Here is a 20,399-nt window from a genome sequence, read left to right as displayed (position 1 = left end):
GTTTTAATTGACAAAGCACTGTATATTATCCAGTATTACTAGATCTTCTGGGATATGTTTCTCCTGGTGAGTCAGAGGATTATGCTATTTTACAATGTGCGCACACATGACAGAAAATATGCTACAATTTGGTTCCTGATAATCTCAATGTACTTATTTAATGACTAACATGCTCAAGTCCACGATAAATATGAAAGGAGTATAGATAGCAATCAGAACCAGATGGTGTTTTTTTGAACTGCATCATTTCTTCTCTACAGAAGAGGTTTATGGTGGTGCACATTTGTACCCTTCCACTGACACCCTCCTTCGACTGACTGAACTGGTCCTCACTCTGAACAACTCCTTCCAATCGTCCCACTTCCTCCAAACCGAAGGAGCAGCCATGGGCACCTGCATGGGCCCCAGCTATGCCTGCCTCTTCGTCGGACATGTGGAACAGTCCATCTTCCGCAGCTACACTGGCACCACCCCCCACCTTTTCCTCCGCTACATTGATGATTGTATTGGTGCTACCTCGTGCTCCCACGAGGAGGTTGAACAGTTCATCCACTTTACTAACACCTTCCACCCCGACCTCAAATTTACCTGGACTATCTCAGATTCCTCCCTCCCCCTCCTAGACCTCTCCATTTCTATCCCGGGCGACCGACTCAACACAGACATTTACTACAAACCGACCGACTCCCACAGCTACCTAGATTACACCTCCTCCCACCCTGCCCCCTGTAAAAACACCATATTCCCAATTCCTCCACCTCCGCCGCATCTGCTCCCAGGACTAATTCCACTACCGAACCCAAATGGCCTCCTTCTTCAAAGACCGCAATTTCCCCTCGACGTGGTCGACGACGCTCTCCACCGCATCTCCTCCACTTCCCGTCCCTCCAATCGCCACCAGGACAGAACCCCACTGGTCCTCACCTTCCACCCCACCAACTTCCGGATACATATCATCCTCCGTCATTTCCGCCAACTCCAGACAGACCCCACCACCAGGGATATATTTCCCTCTCCTCCCCTATCAGCATTCAGGAGAGACCACTCCCTCGCGACTCCCTCGTCAGGTCCACACACCCCCACCAACCCTCCACCCCAGCACCTTCCCCTGCAACCGCAAGAAGTGCAAATATTCGCCCACACCTCCCCCCAAGGTCCCAATGGATCCTTCCATATCCGTCGCAAATTCACCTGCACCTCCACACACATCATTTACTATATCCACTGCACCTGATGTGGTCTTCTCTACAATGGGGAGACAGGCCGCCTACTTGCGGAACGTTCCAGGGAACACCTCTGGGACACCCGCACCAACCAACCCAACCGCCCCGTGGCTGAACACTAACTCCCCTCCCACTCCGCCAATGACATGCAGGTCCTTGGCCTCCTCCATCGCCAGGCCCTGGCCACATGATGCCTGGAGGAAGAGCGCTTCATCTTCCACCTAGGAACTCTCCAACCACACGGGATGAAAGTAGATTTCTCCAGCTTCCTTATTTCCCCTCCCCGCAACTTATCTCAGTCCCAACCCTCGTATTCAGCACCGCCCTCATACCTGCAATCTTCTTCCCGACCTCTCCGCCCCCCACCCCCTCTCCAGCCTATCACCCTCACCCTCATCTCCTTCCACCTATCGTATCCCCAGCGCCCCTCCCCCAAATTCCCTTCCCCTACCTTTTATCTCAACCCGCTTGACACACCAGCCTCATTCCTGAAGAAGGGCTTTATGCCCGAAACGTCGATTCTCCTGCTCCTCGGATGCTGCCTGGCCTGCTGGGTTTTTCCAGCACCACATTTTTCAACTCTGGTACTCCAGCATCTGCAGTCCTCACTTTCTCCATATTCACACTCTCGCCAACTTGTACGTCCAATCTTAACTGCAAGTTCCACAACCCTGGAAACAAGCTTCACCACCCAAGGGGACTTAGAGTCCTGTAAACCTCACCAGACCAAGTCTATTATAAACTTTGACTGATATATATCAACATATTAGTATTTGAAGGCATAGGCTTTGGTCATAAGGAAATGCATCCTCATAGTTCTAACACTGACCCTTTGAAAAGCCTTTGAAAAGGAATGTGTAGGCAACATCAAATTTGGTTAAGTATATGGCATCCCAAAAGGCATGTCTTTCAACTGAAATCATAATCAATATTCATCATTTTGTAAAATCATCCCATTTGTAAAATTCTGCCAAATTTCATAAATTTTTACCCAGGCTAAGGGGTCAGGAAGAGTAACTTGGGCAAGTGTTTAGATCATGTAGTCGATCATTAAGAGGTGAACAATCTTCTCAAATGTTTCTTGATCACATTTTTTTTTGAAAAACATTACAAAACTACAGAAGCTTAATTAAAGATAACAAAGATATACCCGAAATGTATACTTACTGGCTTGCCACACATTGTCACAAAACTAAATTATTTTACAACTTTGCCCTGATGAAAATCTTTTTATCTCAAAGCATTTTCACCTGTGAGCCTAGGTTTACATTAATTTGAGCCATAAAACATCAGTAAAGGCATAAATTTATGACCTCAGCCACATAGCTTTCTTTTTAATATAAAATGTTTCACTAACCACATTGAAACAAAATATTTAATTCATCACTCAATTGTCAAAATTATTTAATTCTGAGAAATAACTCAATCCTACAAAGCCCTCAGCCATGCTATTATTCAATAAGTTCAGCACTCTCCTGACTTCGCCTCCAATCTTCCAACCTCACAAACTGAGCTTGCTTCTCTAACTCATCAAGTTCCATTCTTCCGTTATTTGTACTGTTTAAATATTTTCTAATTAATCCGTTCAGAGATGCTATTACAAACTTCTTGATCAGGTGGGATTTGAACCTAGGTCATCTTGAGAAAGAGTTAGGTCCTGAGTTTTGTGAAACAAGAGGTTTGGTTGAATGCAGGCAAGGAAACAGTTAAGTTCTGTGTTTTTTTGAAAAAGAGGTTCCACTGAGTATGACTCAGATCAGATAGGGGTTTTGTGAAACAAGAGGTTTAACTGAGCATGACTTGGATTATATAAGAACTCACAGTTAACAATGGGGTTCTCGAGACAAGGGTAATGGGTTTACAAGGTGGAAAAGCATTCATTATGTTCAGCCATTTACCAATATTGAAAGCATTCAGCATCCAAAGTCTGCTAACAAGGGGAAATGTATCTATTGTCTGAGTCCAGTTAACAAAGTTAAGAACATCTTTGCTTGGCCTCTGCTATCGATACTCATTGATTGTAATGGTCACTTTATTAATGTGTGTGCTGCCTTATCTGGATACTCCTCCCTGTAAAATGACTATATACAGAAGAACCTCGATTATCTGAATACCAACTATCTGAAAAGCGGATTATCCGAAGGAGATCTCGAGGTGGAAACATTACATCAAAGGCATGTTTCCAACAGTGAGCACGTCTTTTGTTTACAGTGATTAAATGGGCACCGTCTTTAAATGACTGACCTCCTGCCCTCTCTCTCCCCACACTTTCCCTGAAGTTCTACAGAGGGGTGTACCTTAAACCCCCACTTCCTCAGATAATCTCTCGAATATTGTCCTGTATAAGGCAAACATGGGACCTCTCAAAAAGGTGTGTGTGTGTGTGTACACACACATACGCACGCACGCACTATTTGGAGACTTGAGACTTACCTCCAAAGCCAGCTGCAATCTTGTTGGTGTACAGACTGGCTGCCCCGGGAAGGAGCGGGGGTGGGGCTGAAGCGGATGGGTTTGGGGAGGGGTGGCAGTGTTGGTTGGGATTTGGAGGCGGGGGTAGGTGGGGGGGGGGCTGATGCTGGAAGGGGGGCAGGCCAGCAGGGGTGGTGGGACATGGTTGTAGGACTGGGTGGGGGGGGGGGCTCACACACTGTAAACCTCTGCAGTCTCCTGAACAGGAGCAGACTTTAAAAACTCCAGAGGAAAGGCATTTAATCAATTAACCGAATAATCGATTGTACGAACGAAATGGTGCCCGCCCATCTCATTCAGATAATCAAGGTTCCCCTGTAATTCATTGGGAAGCTGTTGTTCGAGAGAAGACTGTGAAATCTCATGTCTCTGTTCTCTCTCTCTCTCTCTCTCTCTCTCTCTCTCTCTCTGGAATAAAAGAAGGTAAAATAACCGTGTCTCCGAGCATTTTGCTTCAACTGAAAGGGGAGCGGGATGACATTTTCACCCAAACTTATGGAAACTACCAAGCATCACAATTTTTATATTTTATTTCATTCTTTCATGACATATTGGCATCATTGGTAAGATCAGTATTTGTTGCCCATCATCAATTGCTCTCAAATGGAGCAGCTTACTACGGTATCTGAGGGCAATTAAGAATCAATACAGCATGGGTCTCGAATCACATTTGGAGAGCACATGAAGGACAGCAGAATTTCTTCCCAAAAGAATATGAGGAAACCAGATGGGTTTTTAAAGACAATTCAACAATGGTTCCATGATCACCATTACTCAGACTAGTTTTCAATTCCAGATTTTTTTCAACAAATTAATTGAACTTGAATGCCACCTTTGTCCTAGAAAGATCTGGACTTTTGACTGCATTGCTATTAACTTGGACTTCTGGATTATTAATTCAGTTACATTAACATCATACCAGCTTCCCCCCAAACTCTATTACAGAAATAGGCTTTCTGTATAACAACAACTCAAACTTGAAATTTCAACTCTTACATTCACAATCCTTCCATGCACTCATCCTCCACTGTCTGTAATTTCTTCGAGCCAAAACTCCCTCTGAGCACCACCTCCAATTACTGACCGCTTATGTATGCTGGATTTCTTCAACGCCATAATTGCCAACCGTGCATTCAGTAAGCACTGAAACCTTAAACTCTCACTGATACTATCCTTTGCGGCTTAGTATTGATCCTTAAATCCTCCTCCTTCGAGCAAGCTTTTGATGATTTGTTCTAATACCTCATGTAACTGAGTCAATTTTTTTTCCTCAGTCAGTGCCACAAAGTACCTAGGGATGTTTTCTTATGTTAAGTGCAAGCTATTATTGCTGCATTGCATGACACAGAAAAGCTGATTCTGAGCTTGGTAATGAAGTTGAGGATTGTTCCGGTGGTTTGGTCATGCACTTCGACTACTCCATGGAAGTAGTACATCACGTCCTGTACATAGAAAGCAGGACAAAACTAACCCAGCCAATCATCGCCCCATTAGTCTACTGTCAATCATCAGTAAAGTGATGGAAGGTGCCAGCAACAGTGCTATCTAGCAGCACCTGCTCAACGACATCCAGTTTGGGTTCTGCCTGGGCCACTCAGCTCCTGACCTCATTACAGTCTTGGTTCAAATACAGACAAAACAGGTGTATTCCAGAGATGAGGCGAGAGTGACAGCCCTTGACATCAAGGCTGCATTCGACACAGTGGCATCAAGGGTCCTGAGCAAAACTGGAATCAATGGGTATCGGGGCAAACTCTCTGGTGGTTAGAGTCATACCTGACACACAGGAAGATGTGTCGTGGCTGTTGGAGGTCAGCCATCTCAGCTCCAGTCCACACTGCGTCAAATGCAACCTTGATGTCAAGGGCTGTCACTCTCACCTCAGCTCCAGGACATCTCAGCAGAAGTTCTTCAGGACAGTGTTCTATGCCCAACCATTTTCAGTTGCTTCATCAATGGATGTTCGTCAATGATTGCACAATGTTCAGCACCATTTGCAACTCCTCAGAAACTGAAGTAGTCTGTGTCCAAATGCAACAAGATCTGGACAATGCCCAGACTTTGGCTGACAAGTGGCAAGTAACACTCACGCCAAACAAATGCCAAGCTATGACCATCACTAATAATAGAGAATCTAACCACTGCCCTTCAACATTCAATGGGTTTACAATCACTGAATTCCCCATTATCAACATCCTGGGAGTTATCGTTGATCGGAAACTTAAATGGACTCACCCCAGCGAATCTAATCTAATTTAATCATAAATATAGTGGCTAAAAAAGCAAGTCAGATACTAGGAATACTGCAGCGTGTAACTCAGTTCCTGACTCCTGAAAGCCTGCCCATCATTTACAAAATACAAGTCAGCAGTGTGATGGAATACTTCCCACTTTTCTGAATGAGTGCAGCCCCAACAACACTGAAGAAGCTTGACATCATCCACGACAAATCAGCCTACTTAAATGGCACACATCCACAAACATCCACTCCCTCCAAAATGTTCAGTAGCAGCAGTGTGAACTATTGACAAGATGCACTGCAGAAATTCAAAGATGCTCAGACAGCACCTGCCAAACTCATGACCGCTTCCAAATAAAAAGGACAAGGGCAGCCGATATGTGGGAACACCACCATCTTCAAGTTCTCCTCCAGGTCTCTCACCATCCTCACTTGGAAAAACATCACCATTCCTTCACGGTCGCTGGGTCAAAATCTTGGAATTCCTCTCTAATGGCACTGTGGATCAACCTTCAACAGTTGGACCAAAACAGTTCAAGGAGGCAGCTCACCATCACCTTCTTAAGAAGGAGCAATAAATGCTTGCCAGCCAGCCATTACCACATTCCTCAAAATGAATAATACATTTTGTTTTAAATTTCTCAGAATAAATTCTACTTGGAGTATATAAAGAATAAATAAGTTGGTTTGAAAGGATGTCGCCATAATGAAAACAACTTGCAATGAAATCAAACTTCTCATTTGAAAGAGACAACTGTGAAAGAGACTAGCTGTCCAATGACACCAAACTAAGTTTCTCTCCAAATGACATTCAATTTTTCATTTGACATTGAACAGTCACAATTGTGGGTGCTAAAGTTAATTTGCTATTTCTTTTGAATTCTTCATTGATCTTAATATGATGTAATATCAGACAGAATGCGAAATAGATGGCAATCTGATCTCAATTTCCTATAGGGTAGGAGAGGTAGAAATCATTTGCTCGGTTTCCAATCCTTTCTCCATTATTCCATTCCAATACTAACTCCATTTCAGATAAGATTACTGTCACTACTGACATTCAGATCATTTGCTAGATGTAAATAAAAACAAACACAGATTGAAACTGGGAGGAGTTGCCCAGTTTAGCCTGATGAATTATAATTTGAACTGTTTATTTTAATTTACATTCCTGTGTGCCATCTAAAAATTATAAAATTATTAAAATTATGGGGTGGGGTGAGAGGAAGGCAGGGATGTAGGAGACGGAGGGAGGAAGAGAGAGGGACGGGTGAGTGGGGGAGGGGGGAAAAGAGGGAGGGGTACGAGAGAGGGAGAGGAGCAGAGAGAGAGGGAGAGTGTGTGAGGGGGAAAGAGCGCAAGGGGGAGATAGAGGGAGAGGAAGGAAGGAATGTAGGAGGAGAGAGAGGGAGTGCGAGATGGGGGGGCCGCGAGATGGGTCAGGGGGGGTAAGAGATGTGGAGAGAGTGGAGAGTAGCGAAGGGGTGGGGGGGGAAAAGAGAGTCGAGGGGTAGAGGCAAGAGGGAGGGTTGCCACGGGGAGTGGGGGATGTGGAGAGACTGACCGAGAGAGAGGGAGAGGGAGAGGGAGAGGGAGAGAGACCAAGAAAGACAGTGCGCGCGAGTGCAAGAGATTTGCGTCGGTTTTAGACCCACTACCATATAACCTTAGTCAGTACTCAGAAATGCTAAATAAAGAGCTGAAGCTAGCCTGTTTCAAAGAAAATTAAACACGTTCAACTTGTACCCTTTACAATGCTACAGCCTTTTTTCTGACAAGGGAGATATCCAAATTAAAGTCAAACTGTATTGACTCCAACTGTCAGTTTTTACAGTTGCAAGTGTAGCTTTCAAAATAACATTGTGAAAACTCAGGTAAAGCATGCTCAGAATTAGTTGGATTAGGCAGCTCAAAAGTCCAAGTACACAACATACTGATAGGAATCTACCAGAAATTCATTCCAGCTCTAACTCTCAGTAGCAATGTTTTCATAGCTTCCCAAAATGAAAGTGGTGCCTTCTCCAGGACTTTCATACTCAAAAAAACTGACAGGCCCACCCCCCACCACTGCCACAACCCTTCCACTGTTGCCAGCTGTTAAATGGACTTGATTTCCACCTGACACAAACAACTTATTTTCAAACCCCTCTGCAGAAGTCATTGCAAACATCTATGTGCAGAGGGATCCTCAAATTCAGCTGCAAAAACAAGTGGAGTAATAAATAACACTTTTTGAAGTAATTCTTGAATACCTTTTTGCAGTTGTGAAAACGCTAATATCGGTAAATGAATTGTATATAGCAATCTTTTATTTCTTCACTTATTCCTGAGGCAAATTAAGTTAGCCTAGTTTTAAAAGCATGTAACGTAGTGAATTAAACTATTTTCTCATTAATTTAAAATATGCAAAAACCAGTGTAACTTTTAACAGTTAACACTGTTCAATCCAGGCTTTTTTGGTTCTACAGCATTACACAATGCCTTGGCTGTGCAATGCACTGTACACTAAAGGAATAATCTAGTATTAGTTACTGACTGCAGGCAATTTTCTTCACCTTCACAGAAATTATTCATACCAGGAGAAAAAAAATTACCCTTTATTTGCTGATATTGTGGGTGACTTTTATTGCAACAAGTTCCTCTTCACTGAAGAACTGATGATGCTATCAGGCTATCTTTAAAATATGGAATGACCAGCAGACTTTTAGATCAGGAAATATCTCTCATCAGCAAAAGAAGGTATTTAGTAATTTTGCATAAATACTTCAATTGTAATTATTTACATTGCACTGTAATGAAAACAAACTGATGCAATTGCAATATTATTGTTTTTTTAAATAAAAACAAACAGAGAGCAATTTCTTCTACAATTCCATCAACTGATTTGTCATTCTGCAAACTGACCATTCCAGAACAAAATGATGGACAGGCAAAGTTTCAATTTTAGAACTAAATGGATTCAAATCTGCTTAAATGATATCAATTTGACTGAACAATCTCACCCAGCAACAGAAAATAATGTTCAATTCCATAAAAAACACATTTACAGCAACTAACTTGTATGTACTGAAAAGTACTGTATTGCCTCAGAATCCAAATTAATCCTGAAGAAACAAAGTGTGTCATACTTGGATAACCGGAGCTTTTGGAGCTAGTTATTTCTCCCACAAAAATGGGCTCATCATCATCATCATCTTCATCATCTTTCTTCCCTTTTTGCCAAGGTTCCAGTTCTTCTTCTTCACATTCCATGAATAGTTCTGCCATTCTGATGCCTCAGTCCTGCTTTTGGACAGAAAGGAAAAAGATTGTTTCACTTTAAAAAAAATGAAATATCATTTCATCACCTTAAAATCAAAGTAAATACTTGTGCATTACCAATTCCTAATTTTAATTACACTAAACAATTCCAAACTGAAATATTATAACATAACAATCTTGAACTTGTCCTCCTGTGCATGTGCATCATAAAATGTCATACCAATCATCTCAGCCATGTGAAACAAACTACTTGGGTCCATCTCATTATAATACAAAGTAGTATAATTTAACCCACCTGTAAATATATAGCTGGAGAACAATTTAAAAGAATGATCAGAGCAATTTTATCAACATTCCCAGCTAGCTATCTACCATGTTATGAAACTCTTTCAACAGTTTTAGTCTCATCAATACTGAACCTCATCAATTGTTAAATGAAAATGCCTGAGGCAGTGATCCTCAGGCTAAACCACCAGCAGTCGTCTCTCTCTTTGATCTGCGGGGACTATGGTGACTTTATTTTTAAATAGTGCTCTAGAAGGTAACAATGCATCACATTCAAAACACACAAATGCCAATAAGACAAAACACACAAATGCCAATAAGACAAAACACACAAATGCCAATAAGACTTCGTAAAACAGCATCTGCAAAGGCAAATTTTGGAAAAGTCAGACCCGTTTTTTAAAAAATCAGAATTAATAGCAATTTTCTTCTCAAATTTGCAAAACAACAATTTAAGACTGGTACTTGTGTTAAAGATTCAACCATTATGTAGTTCTGAAACATCTAAATATCAGATAGAAGATATACATGTCAACAAAGTTTTTCATTTTGCATTCATCAAGATAAAACAGAAGATTGCCAAAATTCAAATGATAAATTTATGCTTCAGGTGAAAAGAGGTGCTAATTCATTGAAAGGTTGGCTCTGCTTGACTGAAGCATTGCTAGACCTTGCAGAAATAGCTAATTAACAATCAAGCTAAGATAACCAGTCAAGTTTGCTAAATGTGAAATACATTCATATACATGGATCCGTTCTCTGTAAACAAAAGGAATGTTTCAAGGTTTGTGCCTATTTTGAATTATACAGAAGCATGTAGAGCATAGGTCCCTGTTTCTTTCTCCAATGCCTTGGCCAATTGGAATCAACATACCAACCAATTAGAACCAGTTTTCTAAAGTAATAAAAACTGTGACTGTTTGAAATCTTGTGTTTGTCCTCATGAGGGCAAGACAAAAGCTTTAGAAACAAGACTCCCTTCTCAGCAATTCACAAATATTTAAGTTACATCGTGAGTTTTGAGAAGATTTGTAGTTCAGGTTAAGGTTTTGGATGTAGGTTTGCTCACTGTGCTGAAAGGTTCATTTCCAGACGTTTCGTCAGCTTACTAGGTAACATCTTCAGTGGACCTCATGTGAAGCAATGCTGAAAATTCCTGCTCTCTATTTATATATTTGGGTTTCTTTGGGTTGTTGATGTCATTTCCTGTGGTGAAGTCACTTCTTGTTCCTTTTCTCAGGGGGTGGTAGATGAGGTCTAACTCGATGTGTTTGTTGATAGAGTTCCGGTTGGAATGCCATGGCTCTAGGAATTCTCGTCGTGTCTTTGTTTGGCTTGTCCTAGGAAGGATGTGTTGTCCCAGTCTAAGTGGTATCCTTCCTCATCCGTATGTGAGGATACTACTGAGAGAGAGTCATGTTTTTTTGTGACTAGTTGGTGTTAATGTATCCTAGTGTCTATTTGTCCAATGTGCTTGTTCCAGTCCTAGCGCGGTATTTTCTAAAAGCCCTAGCCACTCTCCCCTACATCAAAGACTGCTATACTACCCAGACCCCTTGGCATCATGGTAGCCCACAAACCCACCAACACACTAAAACAGCAGCTAATAAACTTGAAAGACCCTATAGAGGCAACAAGCAAAACTAACGTCATTTACAAAATACCGTGCAAGGACTGTAACAGACACGACATTGGACAAACAGGCAGAAAACTAGCACCAGGATACATGAACACCGACTGGGACAACACATCCATCCGAGGACAAGCCAAACAAAGACACACAAGAATTCCTAGAACCAGAATTCTATCAACAAACACATCGAGTTAGACTCCACCTACCACCCACTGAGAAAAGGAACAGGAAGTGACTTCACCACAGGAAATAACATCACCAACCCAAAGAAACCCAAACATATAAATAGAAAGCAGGAATTTTCAGTATTGCTTTGCATGAAGTCCACTGAAGATATTACCCAGTAAGGTAACAAAAACGTCTGGAAATGAATTTTTCAGCTCAGCGAACAAACCTACATCCAAAACCTAAGTTGCATTTGTACGAGAAGTTGAACTGCTATAAATTTAGATTCTATGGACTACCTAAAGTGCACAAACCAGACATCCCACTCAGACTCATTGTATTGCTACCTGGGACACCATCACACAAAGTGGCTAAAGAACTACAACAGAAACTGAAACACCTGATCAGCGGATCCAGACACTCTATACAGTCAACGCAGGAATTCTTGGACGTCATCAGAAATATACATATAGACAAGGAAGAAACTATGGTCTCATTCGATGTAACAGCACTGTTCACCTCTATCGACAAAACCCTACCAGAGAAACAACAGCCAAACTGCTGGACATACAAAACAGACAACAAGACGGGAAACCTATCAACAAAGACTGCATACTCAAACTACTGGACCTGTGCCTCACAACACACTTCACATTCAACAACCAAAAAATGAACAAATCAACAGCACACCCATGGGCTCACCCAACTCTGGACTCATAGCAGAAGCCATAACGCAAAGATTAGAACAAACAGTCTTACCGCAAATTCAACCCAAACTCTGGGTCAGATATGTAGATGACACCTTTGTAATCATTAAAAGCACAGAAATAGAAAACACACAAGGGATCATCAACGCCACACTCACAGGAATCAGATTCACTAGAGAGGAAGAAAAGGACAACCAACTCCCATTCCTAGACGTGATGGTACAGAGAACACCGAACGGAGAATTCACCACAAAGGTATACAGGAAAGCCACACAAACAGACCAAGTCCTGAACTACGAAAGCAACCACTCCAACACACACAAAAGAGGTTGCATTAAGACACTGTTCAAAAGGGCCACAACACACTGCAGCACGCCAGAGCTGCAAAAAGAGGAAGAAGAACACCTCTACAATGTATTCGCCAAAAACGGATATCCCTGCAATTTCATCAACAGATGCCTAAGGGAAAGACAATGGAATGAGGACATGCCACAACCCAAAGGACTAGTCACGTTACCATACATCAAGAACATTTCTGAACTGACAGCCAGACTACCACGACCAGTAGGACTCATAACAGCACACAAACCAACAGCCACTCTCAGACAACAACTCACCAGGACAAAGGACCCGATACCCAGCATGAGCAAAACTAACGCAGTGTACAAAATCCAATGCAAGGACCGCACAAAACACTACATAGGACAAACAGGAAGACAGCTAACAATCCGTATCCATGAACACCAACTAGCCATGAAACGCCACTACCATCTATCCTTAGTAGCCACACACGCGGATGACAAGCAACAGGAGTTCGACTGGGACAACACTACTATTATAGGACAAGCCAAACAGAGAACAGCTAGGGAATTCCTAGACACATGGCACTCATCCGCAGTTTCTATCAACAAACACATCGACCTGGACCCAATATACCGGCCACTACAGCGGACAGCTGGAACTGACAACCGGAAGCGGCAGAGACAAACCACTATAAATGCGAGGAAGCATCACAGAAGCGCTTCACAGGAGGCTCCCAAGCTCTGAGGATGTCACCTATACAGGGGACGAAACGTCTGCAACACAATTTCCCAGCTTGAACAGAACCACAACAATGAGCACCCGAGCTACAAATCTTCTCACAAACTTTGCTGTAAAAGGGCCACAAGAATCACCAATTCAACTACTAGATACCATAAGTGAACTGACTTATTCTTAAAAATCACACAACACCAGGTTTTAGTACAGTAGGTTTAATTGGATGCACACTAGCTTTCGGAGCGACGCTCCTTCATCAGGTGATAGTGGAGGGCTCAATCCTAACACAGAATTTAGACAAAGACCCACATGCACACATATATTTTGTGAGGTGAATTTGTACTTGCAGGGTTACATTGTACTTTGCTTAAAAACTGCATGAATTTATGTAAAACTCTTATCTCATTTTTTAGATTAGAATCAATCTAAACATCAGGTCATAGACAGAGAACACAGGGGGCCAACACCTTCAACATATCGTCTAGCTATCACCATTGTTAACAGCTAACCCGAGAATGCAACTTTTAAAAAAAACGGTTTTGTGATTTACACATGAAAGAAGTGAAACTATCACTGTATTCTAACAATCAATTATTCAATGTATAATTTCAGTTACATCATACTGTAAATATTTGCTATAAATTCTGTGTTAGGATTGAGCCCTCCACTATCACCTGATGAAGGAGCGTCGCTCCGAAAGCTAGTGTGCTTCCAATTAAACCTGTTGGACTATAACCTGGTGTTGTATGATTTTTAAACTTTGTACACCCCAGTCCAACACCAGCATCTCCAAATCATGACTTATTCTTGACAGAAATCTCTGAAGTGTTTCAACACTGAGACAGTCAGATCAGTCTCCCAATCCCTGAATTCACAACTCGGGAAAATTAAAATATGCAATGATCCTCAAATTGACCTCAGTAGTTCCTAACCAGATCTTCTGAATAAGTAGCACCACACTTTGTGAATAAACAATACCAGAGACCAGATTTGTTGCATAAACAAAATATTTAACAATTTATTAATAATACAGCAACAGAGCAAAATTAGTTCACAAGGCAATCAAATTAATGTTCAAGAGTTAAACCCAATCCCCTTGAACTCTAGCCTAACACAAAGAGTCAGACAGTCACAGTTAAGGGATAAACCAAAAGAACAAGAAATAATTGAGATGTAATTGGCCAGTTCACTTAGGCAGACTCCATGATCCCTGACATCACATATGGGATAATATCTTGCTAAGTATCTGACAGCACTGCATGAAGATAGCTTCCCATTGGCTCCAAAGAACATTCATTTAATTCTTATTTCTGAGATTTATTCTCTGAACTTTTTATAACTTTCTAATGACAGGACAAGGAGAACAATCAAACCTCCAACCATGCAGCTTCTGCAGGCACAATCCTTTTGACCCAAACAGTCCAAAAACCAGATAATGGTCCAGTCTCTCTCTGCCAAACTGACCGCCCTCCCCAAGAGGTCCCAATTAACATTCAACATCTGCTATATGGAGTCTAAGAGTCAATAGATCACTTTTTAAGAAACAATCTGCAATTAACTTTCAGGTCTGACCTCAAACAAATGTCAGTTTGTTTTTTATTTGGAAAGAAGTAAACTGCTGCTCTCAGTCCAAAGGTGACCTATAGCTCAGAGTTCACAGCTCCAAATCAAAAATATTTTTTTAAAAATTGAAGAAAAATCAGCAAAAGTCTAACAAAGGAGAGAAAGACTGAACTAGAGGTACAAAGGTTTGCTTTTGTGACAAATCTTCATCCATTTCACATAGTATTGCTTGCCATGTGAAGAATGGGACAGGTAACTAATATCAAATGTTACCTGTTTTGATATTGCAAATGTCCAACAAGTATCAAGTGTAAATTAACACATGTGGAATTTCCTAGTATGCCACTGAATAATTTTATTAATCCTGACTTTATCCAGAGCAACAGTTTTGACATGGTTACAAATTCTCTGGTTATCTGATCATTTGTTTCTTCATTACTTTTAAAAGAGATAGAAATGTTCTTCAAGCGTCAAAATCAGTCCCTCAAAACGATTATTTATCACAATAGTGGGTAGGATTTCCATCCAGAAAAATGGATTTGCTCTTATTATACAACAAGATTGATTTCCAATAAATCTATTTGAAACATCCTGAAAATGGATGAGATGCTTTATAAATGCAAATTCATTTGTTCTTTGAATCACACCAAGGATTCAAGACCATAGAGGAGGTAGAGAGAGCAGCAAAGACTTCAGTGGTTTGCCAAGTGTTTCTCAAGTCGTTACATCTTTAAAAAGGGCCCTCTTGCCAGTCCCTGTGGTGCATTTGGCAGACACTGGAAAGGTTGGTGGTTCTCAACCACCCAACAACAAAACTTTTGGTATGAGGGTCCTCTTCTGGCACAGTGGTAGTGTCCCTACCCTTGTACCTGAAAGGCCTGTGTTCAAGTCCCACCTGCTCCAGAGGTGTGTAATAACATCTCTGAACAGGTCGATTAGAGAAAATGGTCAACATAAAAAAAAAGCTCAGGAAGTGCAGCACTAGAAGAAGAGTACCACATACATGGATAGTCATGTGGCTAAATAGCAAACAGTCTTATTTGGAGCCTGCAAAGTCAACCAATTCAACCAGCCTCTGGTTGACTGGAATAGACTAGCATGTGGTAGAGATATATATTTACAGCCACATATTATTCCATCTGCATCTTATCTCCTTTTCAATGAACTTTTCAGCATTGGTAGAAAACTCACAATGTAGATACCCGTACATTAAATGAAAATACGGTTGTTCCAAAACTGGACTAGATGCTGCATCAGTAGTTCAAACTGTACAGTTAAAGATGCAGTCAAGGCACATGCATATACAATTACAAAGAAAGGAAAGGTAAATAAAAGTTATAAATAAACAAGGGGACAGATAAGTGAACCTCCAAATCTCAAAGAGATCTTGGAAATAAAGAGCCATCTAGTAATTGAGATACAGAACATGTAACAATTATATTCAAGAAATAATATTCTAAAATGCAGTTAATCTAGTTGAATATTCAGCTGCACCAAAAATTAAAACAGGAGCCAGAATAAATATGAAATTCAGCCTATCTTTTCTTTAGGACTTTTGTCAAACCATATTTCAATTGAGACAACAGAAATCAAATGTTATATTTATGTACAAATCTACAGCATGATATGATGTGAAAGGCTAAGTTTCTGACATTTCATCATGTACACATATTACCCAATCCACCAGGGCAAAGTTGACAGGGATTCTGGTAACTGAAGCACGGCTAAAAAGCTAAAACTCAATTTGTACCCAAGAGGGCAATGCTCAGTTAATCCCCTAATTCTGTTAGTAACCCCTAATGTCAACTGGAGGCTGATTCTATGAAACGTTCTGCAAATTTAAAGCCACTTTGAAGATGCAAGCATAGAAAGAGGCAAGATTGATAAGGACAGAGGAAAAGCAAAATAGTTCTCAAATAAAACAAATTGCAGATACCAACAACCTCAAACAAAAATCAGGAATTGCTGATGAAACTCAGCAGGTCTGGCAGGGTTAATGTTTCAAGTCCAAAGCTACTTTAGAACGAACAGTAGCTACAAAAAGATACTATTTGCGCTGACAACATGGGGTATGAGGAGGGGAAAGAGTGAGTGGATAGGTGATGACAGAGCCCAAACAGAGACAAAGAAAATTAAACTTACAAAGCAATGGTTGTTTACAAGCCAGGGAAGAAGAAAGCGAAGAATGAGGTCAGAGGAGGTAAAAATGGGATGGATGTACTGAAAGCAGACCATGGCACGACAGGGCCTGGGCTGTGGTGGGGGGAGGATAAAGAACCTGGAAGGAAGTGTTAGGGTCCAAAATTACTGAATGTGATATTGAGTCCTGAAAGCTGTAGGGTCCCTAAAGCAAAAGACAGATGCTGTTCTTCAAGCTTGTGCTAAGCCTTGCTGGTGCAATACAGCAGGCCTGAGACAGAAATATCAGCTAATTGGCATGTTAATATGTTGAAGTGGGAGGGAACTAGAAACTCACGGTCATTTTATCGTCAGAACACAAATTTACTGCAAAGCGGTCATCTAGTTTGTGATTTGTCTCCGAGCCTAAAGACAATGACATTGTGAGCAATGAATACAGTAGACTAGACTGAGCGAAGTGCAGACAAACTGCTCCTTTACCTGGAAGAAGTGTCTGGAACTTTGGATAATGAGGAGGGAGGTGGTAAACAAGCAAATGTTGCGACTGTATGGGAAGTATAGGGAGTTCTCGAGATTGGAGAAGGAATGGACCAAGGTGTCCCGGAAGGAATGGTCCTTGCAAAATGCTGGCAAGGCAGGAGAAGGGAACTGAGTCTGGTGGTGGCATCCCACTGGGGGGAGGGGGTTGGAAACACTTTATGAACCTTTGGATGCAGATGTGAAGGGTTGGAAGTGAGGTTTGTGTATTGGGGGAGAGAAAGGAGCAAGGGCAAAAATGTGGGGAAATGGGTCAGACACCACTAAGGGTCCTGTCAACCATGGTGGCAGGGAATCCTCAGTTGAGGAAAAAGATGGACATTTCTGAGGCACCCTGCAGAATAGATGTGTGAGAGAGAGAGAAACTAGGAGAATGGCTTGGAGTCCATACAGAAGCACGGTGTGCGGATGTGTAGTCCAGGGAACTGCAGGAGTCAGTGGGTTTGTAATGGATATCATTGTCCAGCCTATCCCCAGAAATGGAAGCAGAGATGTTGAGAAAGGAAAGGGAGGAGTAAGAGACAGGACACGTGAAGTTGAGATGGACAGGCAGGAGGCTGGAAGAACACAGCAAGCCAGGCAGCATCAGGAGGTAGAGAAGTCGACGTTTTGGGTGTAATCCTTCTTCAAGATGGGTGAAGATGAGAATAGAGTGGAAGTTGGAAGCGCAATTGATAAATTTTTCCAATTCTGAACGAGAGGGGAAGCAGCACCAATTATGTTATTGAAGTACCAGACAAAAAGCTGTGGAGAGAGACATGAGGATTGGAAGAAGGAATGTTCCACATATCCTACGAAGGTACAGGTATAACAGGGGCCCACGTGGATATCCACATCTTTGGTCTGAAGAAGGTCAGAAGAGACAAATGAAAAATTGATCAAAGTCAGGTTGGGTGGGTGGGAGAGGTGCAAAGAGGGAGAGAAGGAGGCAGGGGGCAGAGAAATTAAGGCAACTGATGTCACATCAACAGTTCTCAATGACCAGATCATCTGCTGGTGAAAGGCCAGAGGGAGGGTTTCAGGTGGAGGGAGAGTGAAGAGGCAGGTGAAGGGATCCGTGAGCCAGGAAAAGGACTGTTGTCCAAAGAAATGAGCATGAAAGAGACAAAAGAAAACTTCAACATTATGTTGTGCCTAAAATTCATTGAGGTGGGGGTGCAGGGGATAAAACTGTGTCCTTTGCTGACTTCAGAACGCTCAGACAGCAGAAGGTCAAATGGGATTGTAAATACCAGACCAAATGGTGGGGTGAGGAGAAGGGATACAGACAGAGGGAAGAGATGGAACGAAAGGTTCCAGAGTGGAGTAGGTACTTCCGTTTTTGCAACTTGTGTTCCTTAATGTCTAAAAGAAAGAGAAAAAGTTTTGTGTTAGAGCATCGAACAAGCCCTAGAATGAAGTGGAAGCAGGGAGGGGTGGTTAGGACAGCTGTGAGATAGCATGAGATGGTGCTGATGGAGACAGACACCAAGAATGTGTATATAGCAGCACATGACACTGAGTGTGGATCCAGAATGCAGTGAGAACAGCTGCCAGAAGAGTTTCGTACATCACAGGGGTATGTGTGAATCTTGGGTGGATTCAAAGTAGGAAAGCTGAAACTTCATTGGAATATTTTTGTTATGCTTAAGTGAGAAGAAGATATACAAATAAGGGGAGAGGAAAAGAGAGGGCCACACAGAAACATAGAACAATAGAGTGCAGAACAGGCCCTTCAGCCCTCAATGTTGGGCCAACCTGCAGCTACGGCCCCTTGTAGCCGATGTCATCATCCTAGGAAAAAGATTTTCACTGTCCACCCTTCTAATCCTCTGATCATCTTGTATGTCTCTATTAAATCCTCTCTTAGCCTCCTTCTCTCCCATGAGAACAAACCCAAGTCCCTCAGCCTTTCCTCATAAGACCTTACCTCTAGGCCAGGCAACATCCTGGTAAATCTCCTCTGCATCTTTTCCAATCCTTCCTCTAATGAGGCGACCAGAACTGTACACAATACTCCACGTGAGGCCACACTAGCGTTTTGTATATTTGCAGCTTGGCATCACAGCTCTGGAACTTAATCCCTCCACCAATAAAACCGGAAATACCGTATGCCTTTTTAACAGCACTATCAACCTGGAGGGCAACTTTCAGGGATCTATGTACATGGACACCAAGATCCCTCTGCACATCCACACTACCAAGAATCTTCCTATTGACAAGTATTCTGCCTTCCCGTTATTCTTCCCAAAGTGAATCACCTCATATTTATCTTCACTGAACTCCATTTTATCACCTCTCAGCCCAATTCTGCAGTTTATCCAAGTCCCCTGCAACCTACAACATTCTTCCACACCGTCCACCACACCACTGACTTTAGTGTCATCGGCACTTACAGTAGTAGTCCCAAAACAGATCCTTGTGGCACACCACTAGTAACCAGACTCAAGGCTGAATATTTTCCATCAACCACCACTCGCTGCCTTCTTATAGAAAACCAATTTCTAACCAAACCATTAAATCACCCTCAATCCTATATCTCCGCATTTTCTCCAAAAGCCTAATATATGGAACCTTATCAAAGGTTTTACTGAAGTTCATGTACATCATGTTAACTGCCCTTGCCTCATCCACACGTTGGTCACCTTTTCAAAAAACTCAATGAGGTTTGAGAGACACTACCTGCCCTTGACAAAACCATGTTGACTATCTCCAATCAAACTGTTCCTTGCTAGATGATTATAAATGCTATCTCTTATAATCCCTTCCAAAACTTTTCCCACAACAGACGTAAGGCTCATTGGAATATAATTACCTGGGTTATCTCTACGCCCCTTCTTGAACAAGGGCACTTTTGCAACCTTCCAGTCCTCTGGTACTAAACCTGTAAACAATGACAACTCAAAGATCAAGGCCAAAGGGTCCGCCATCTCCTCCCTCGCTTCCCAGAGAATCCTCGGATAAATCCCATTCGGCCCAGGGGACTTACTTACTTTCACACCTTCCAGAATTAATAACACCTCCTCTTCACTAACTTCAATCCTTTCTACTCTAATAGCCTGTATCTCAGTCTTCTCTACAATAGTCTCCTTTTCTTGAGTGAAAACAGATGTAACATATTCGTTTAGCTCCTCTCCGATCTCCACAGGTCCACACAC

General features: G+C 42.0%; 1 protein-coding gene across 4 annotated transcripts in view; it reads right to left on the bottom strand.

Moving 5' to 3' along the window:
* Positions 1 to 20,399, bottom strand: part of znf280d (zinc finger protein 280D) — a 130,621-nt gene that overhangs the window by 88,482 nt on the left and 21,740 nt on the right. For 3 of the 4 annotated variants that reach the window (XM_060852779.1, XM_060852781.1, XM_060852782.1), the window contains exon 2: positions 9,063 to 9,216. In XM_060852779.1, coding sequence (XP_060708762.1) covers positions 9,063 to 9,201 — 139 coding nt within the window. In that variant the 5' untranslated portion in view covers positions 9,202 to 9,216. Of the gene's footprint in view, positions 1 to 9,062; positions 9,220 to 20,399 lie in introns of all 4 variants that reach the window. The other variant, XM_060852780.1, reaches the window with a different exon arrangement.

The sequence above is a fragment of the Hemiscyllium ocellatum genome, chromosome 39, assembly GCF_020745735.1.
Source record: "Hemiscyllium ocellatum isolate sHemOce1 chromosome 39, sHemOce1.pat.X.cur, whole genome shotgun sequence".
NCBI lineage: Eukaryota > Metazoa > Chordata > Chondrichthyes > Orectolobiformes > Hemiscylliidae > Hemiscyllium > Hemiscyllium ocellatum.
Note: the sequence above shows the minus strand (reverse complement) of the source record. Positions and strands in the feature narration are given on the sequence as shown.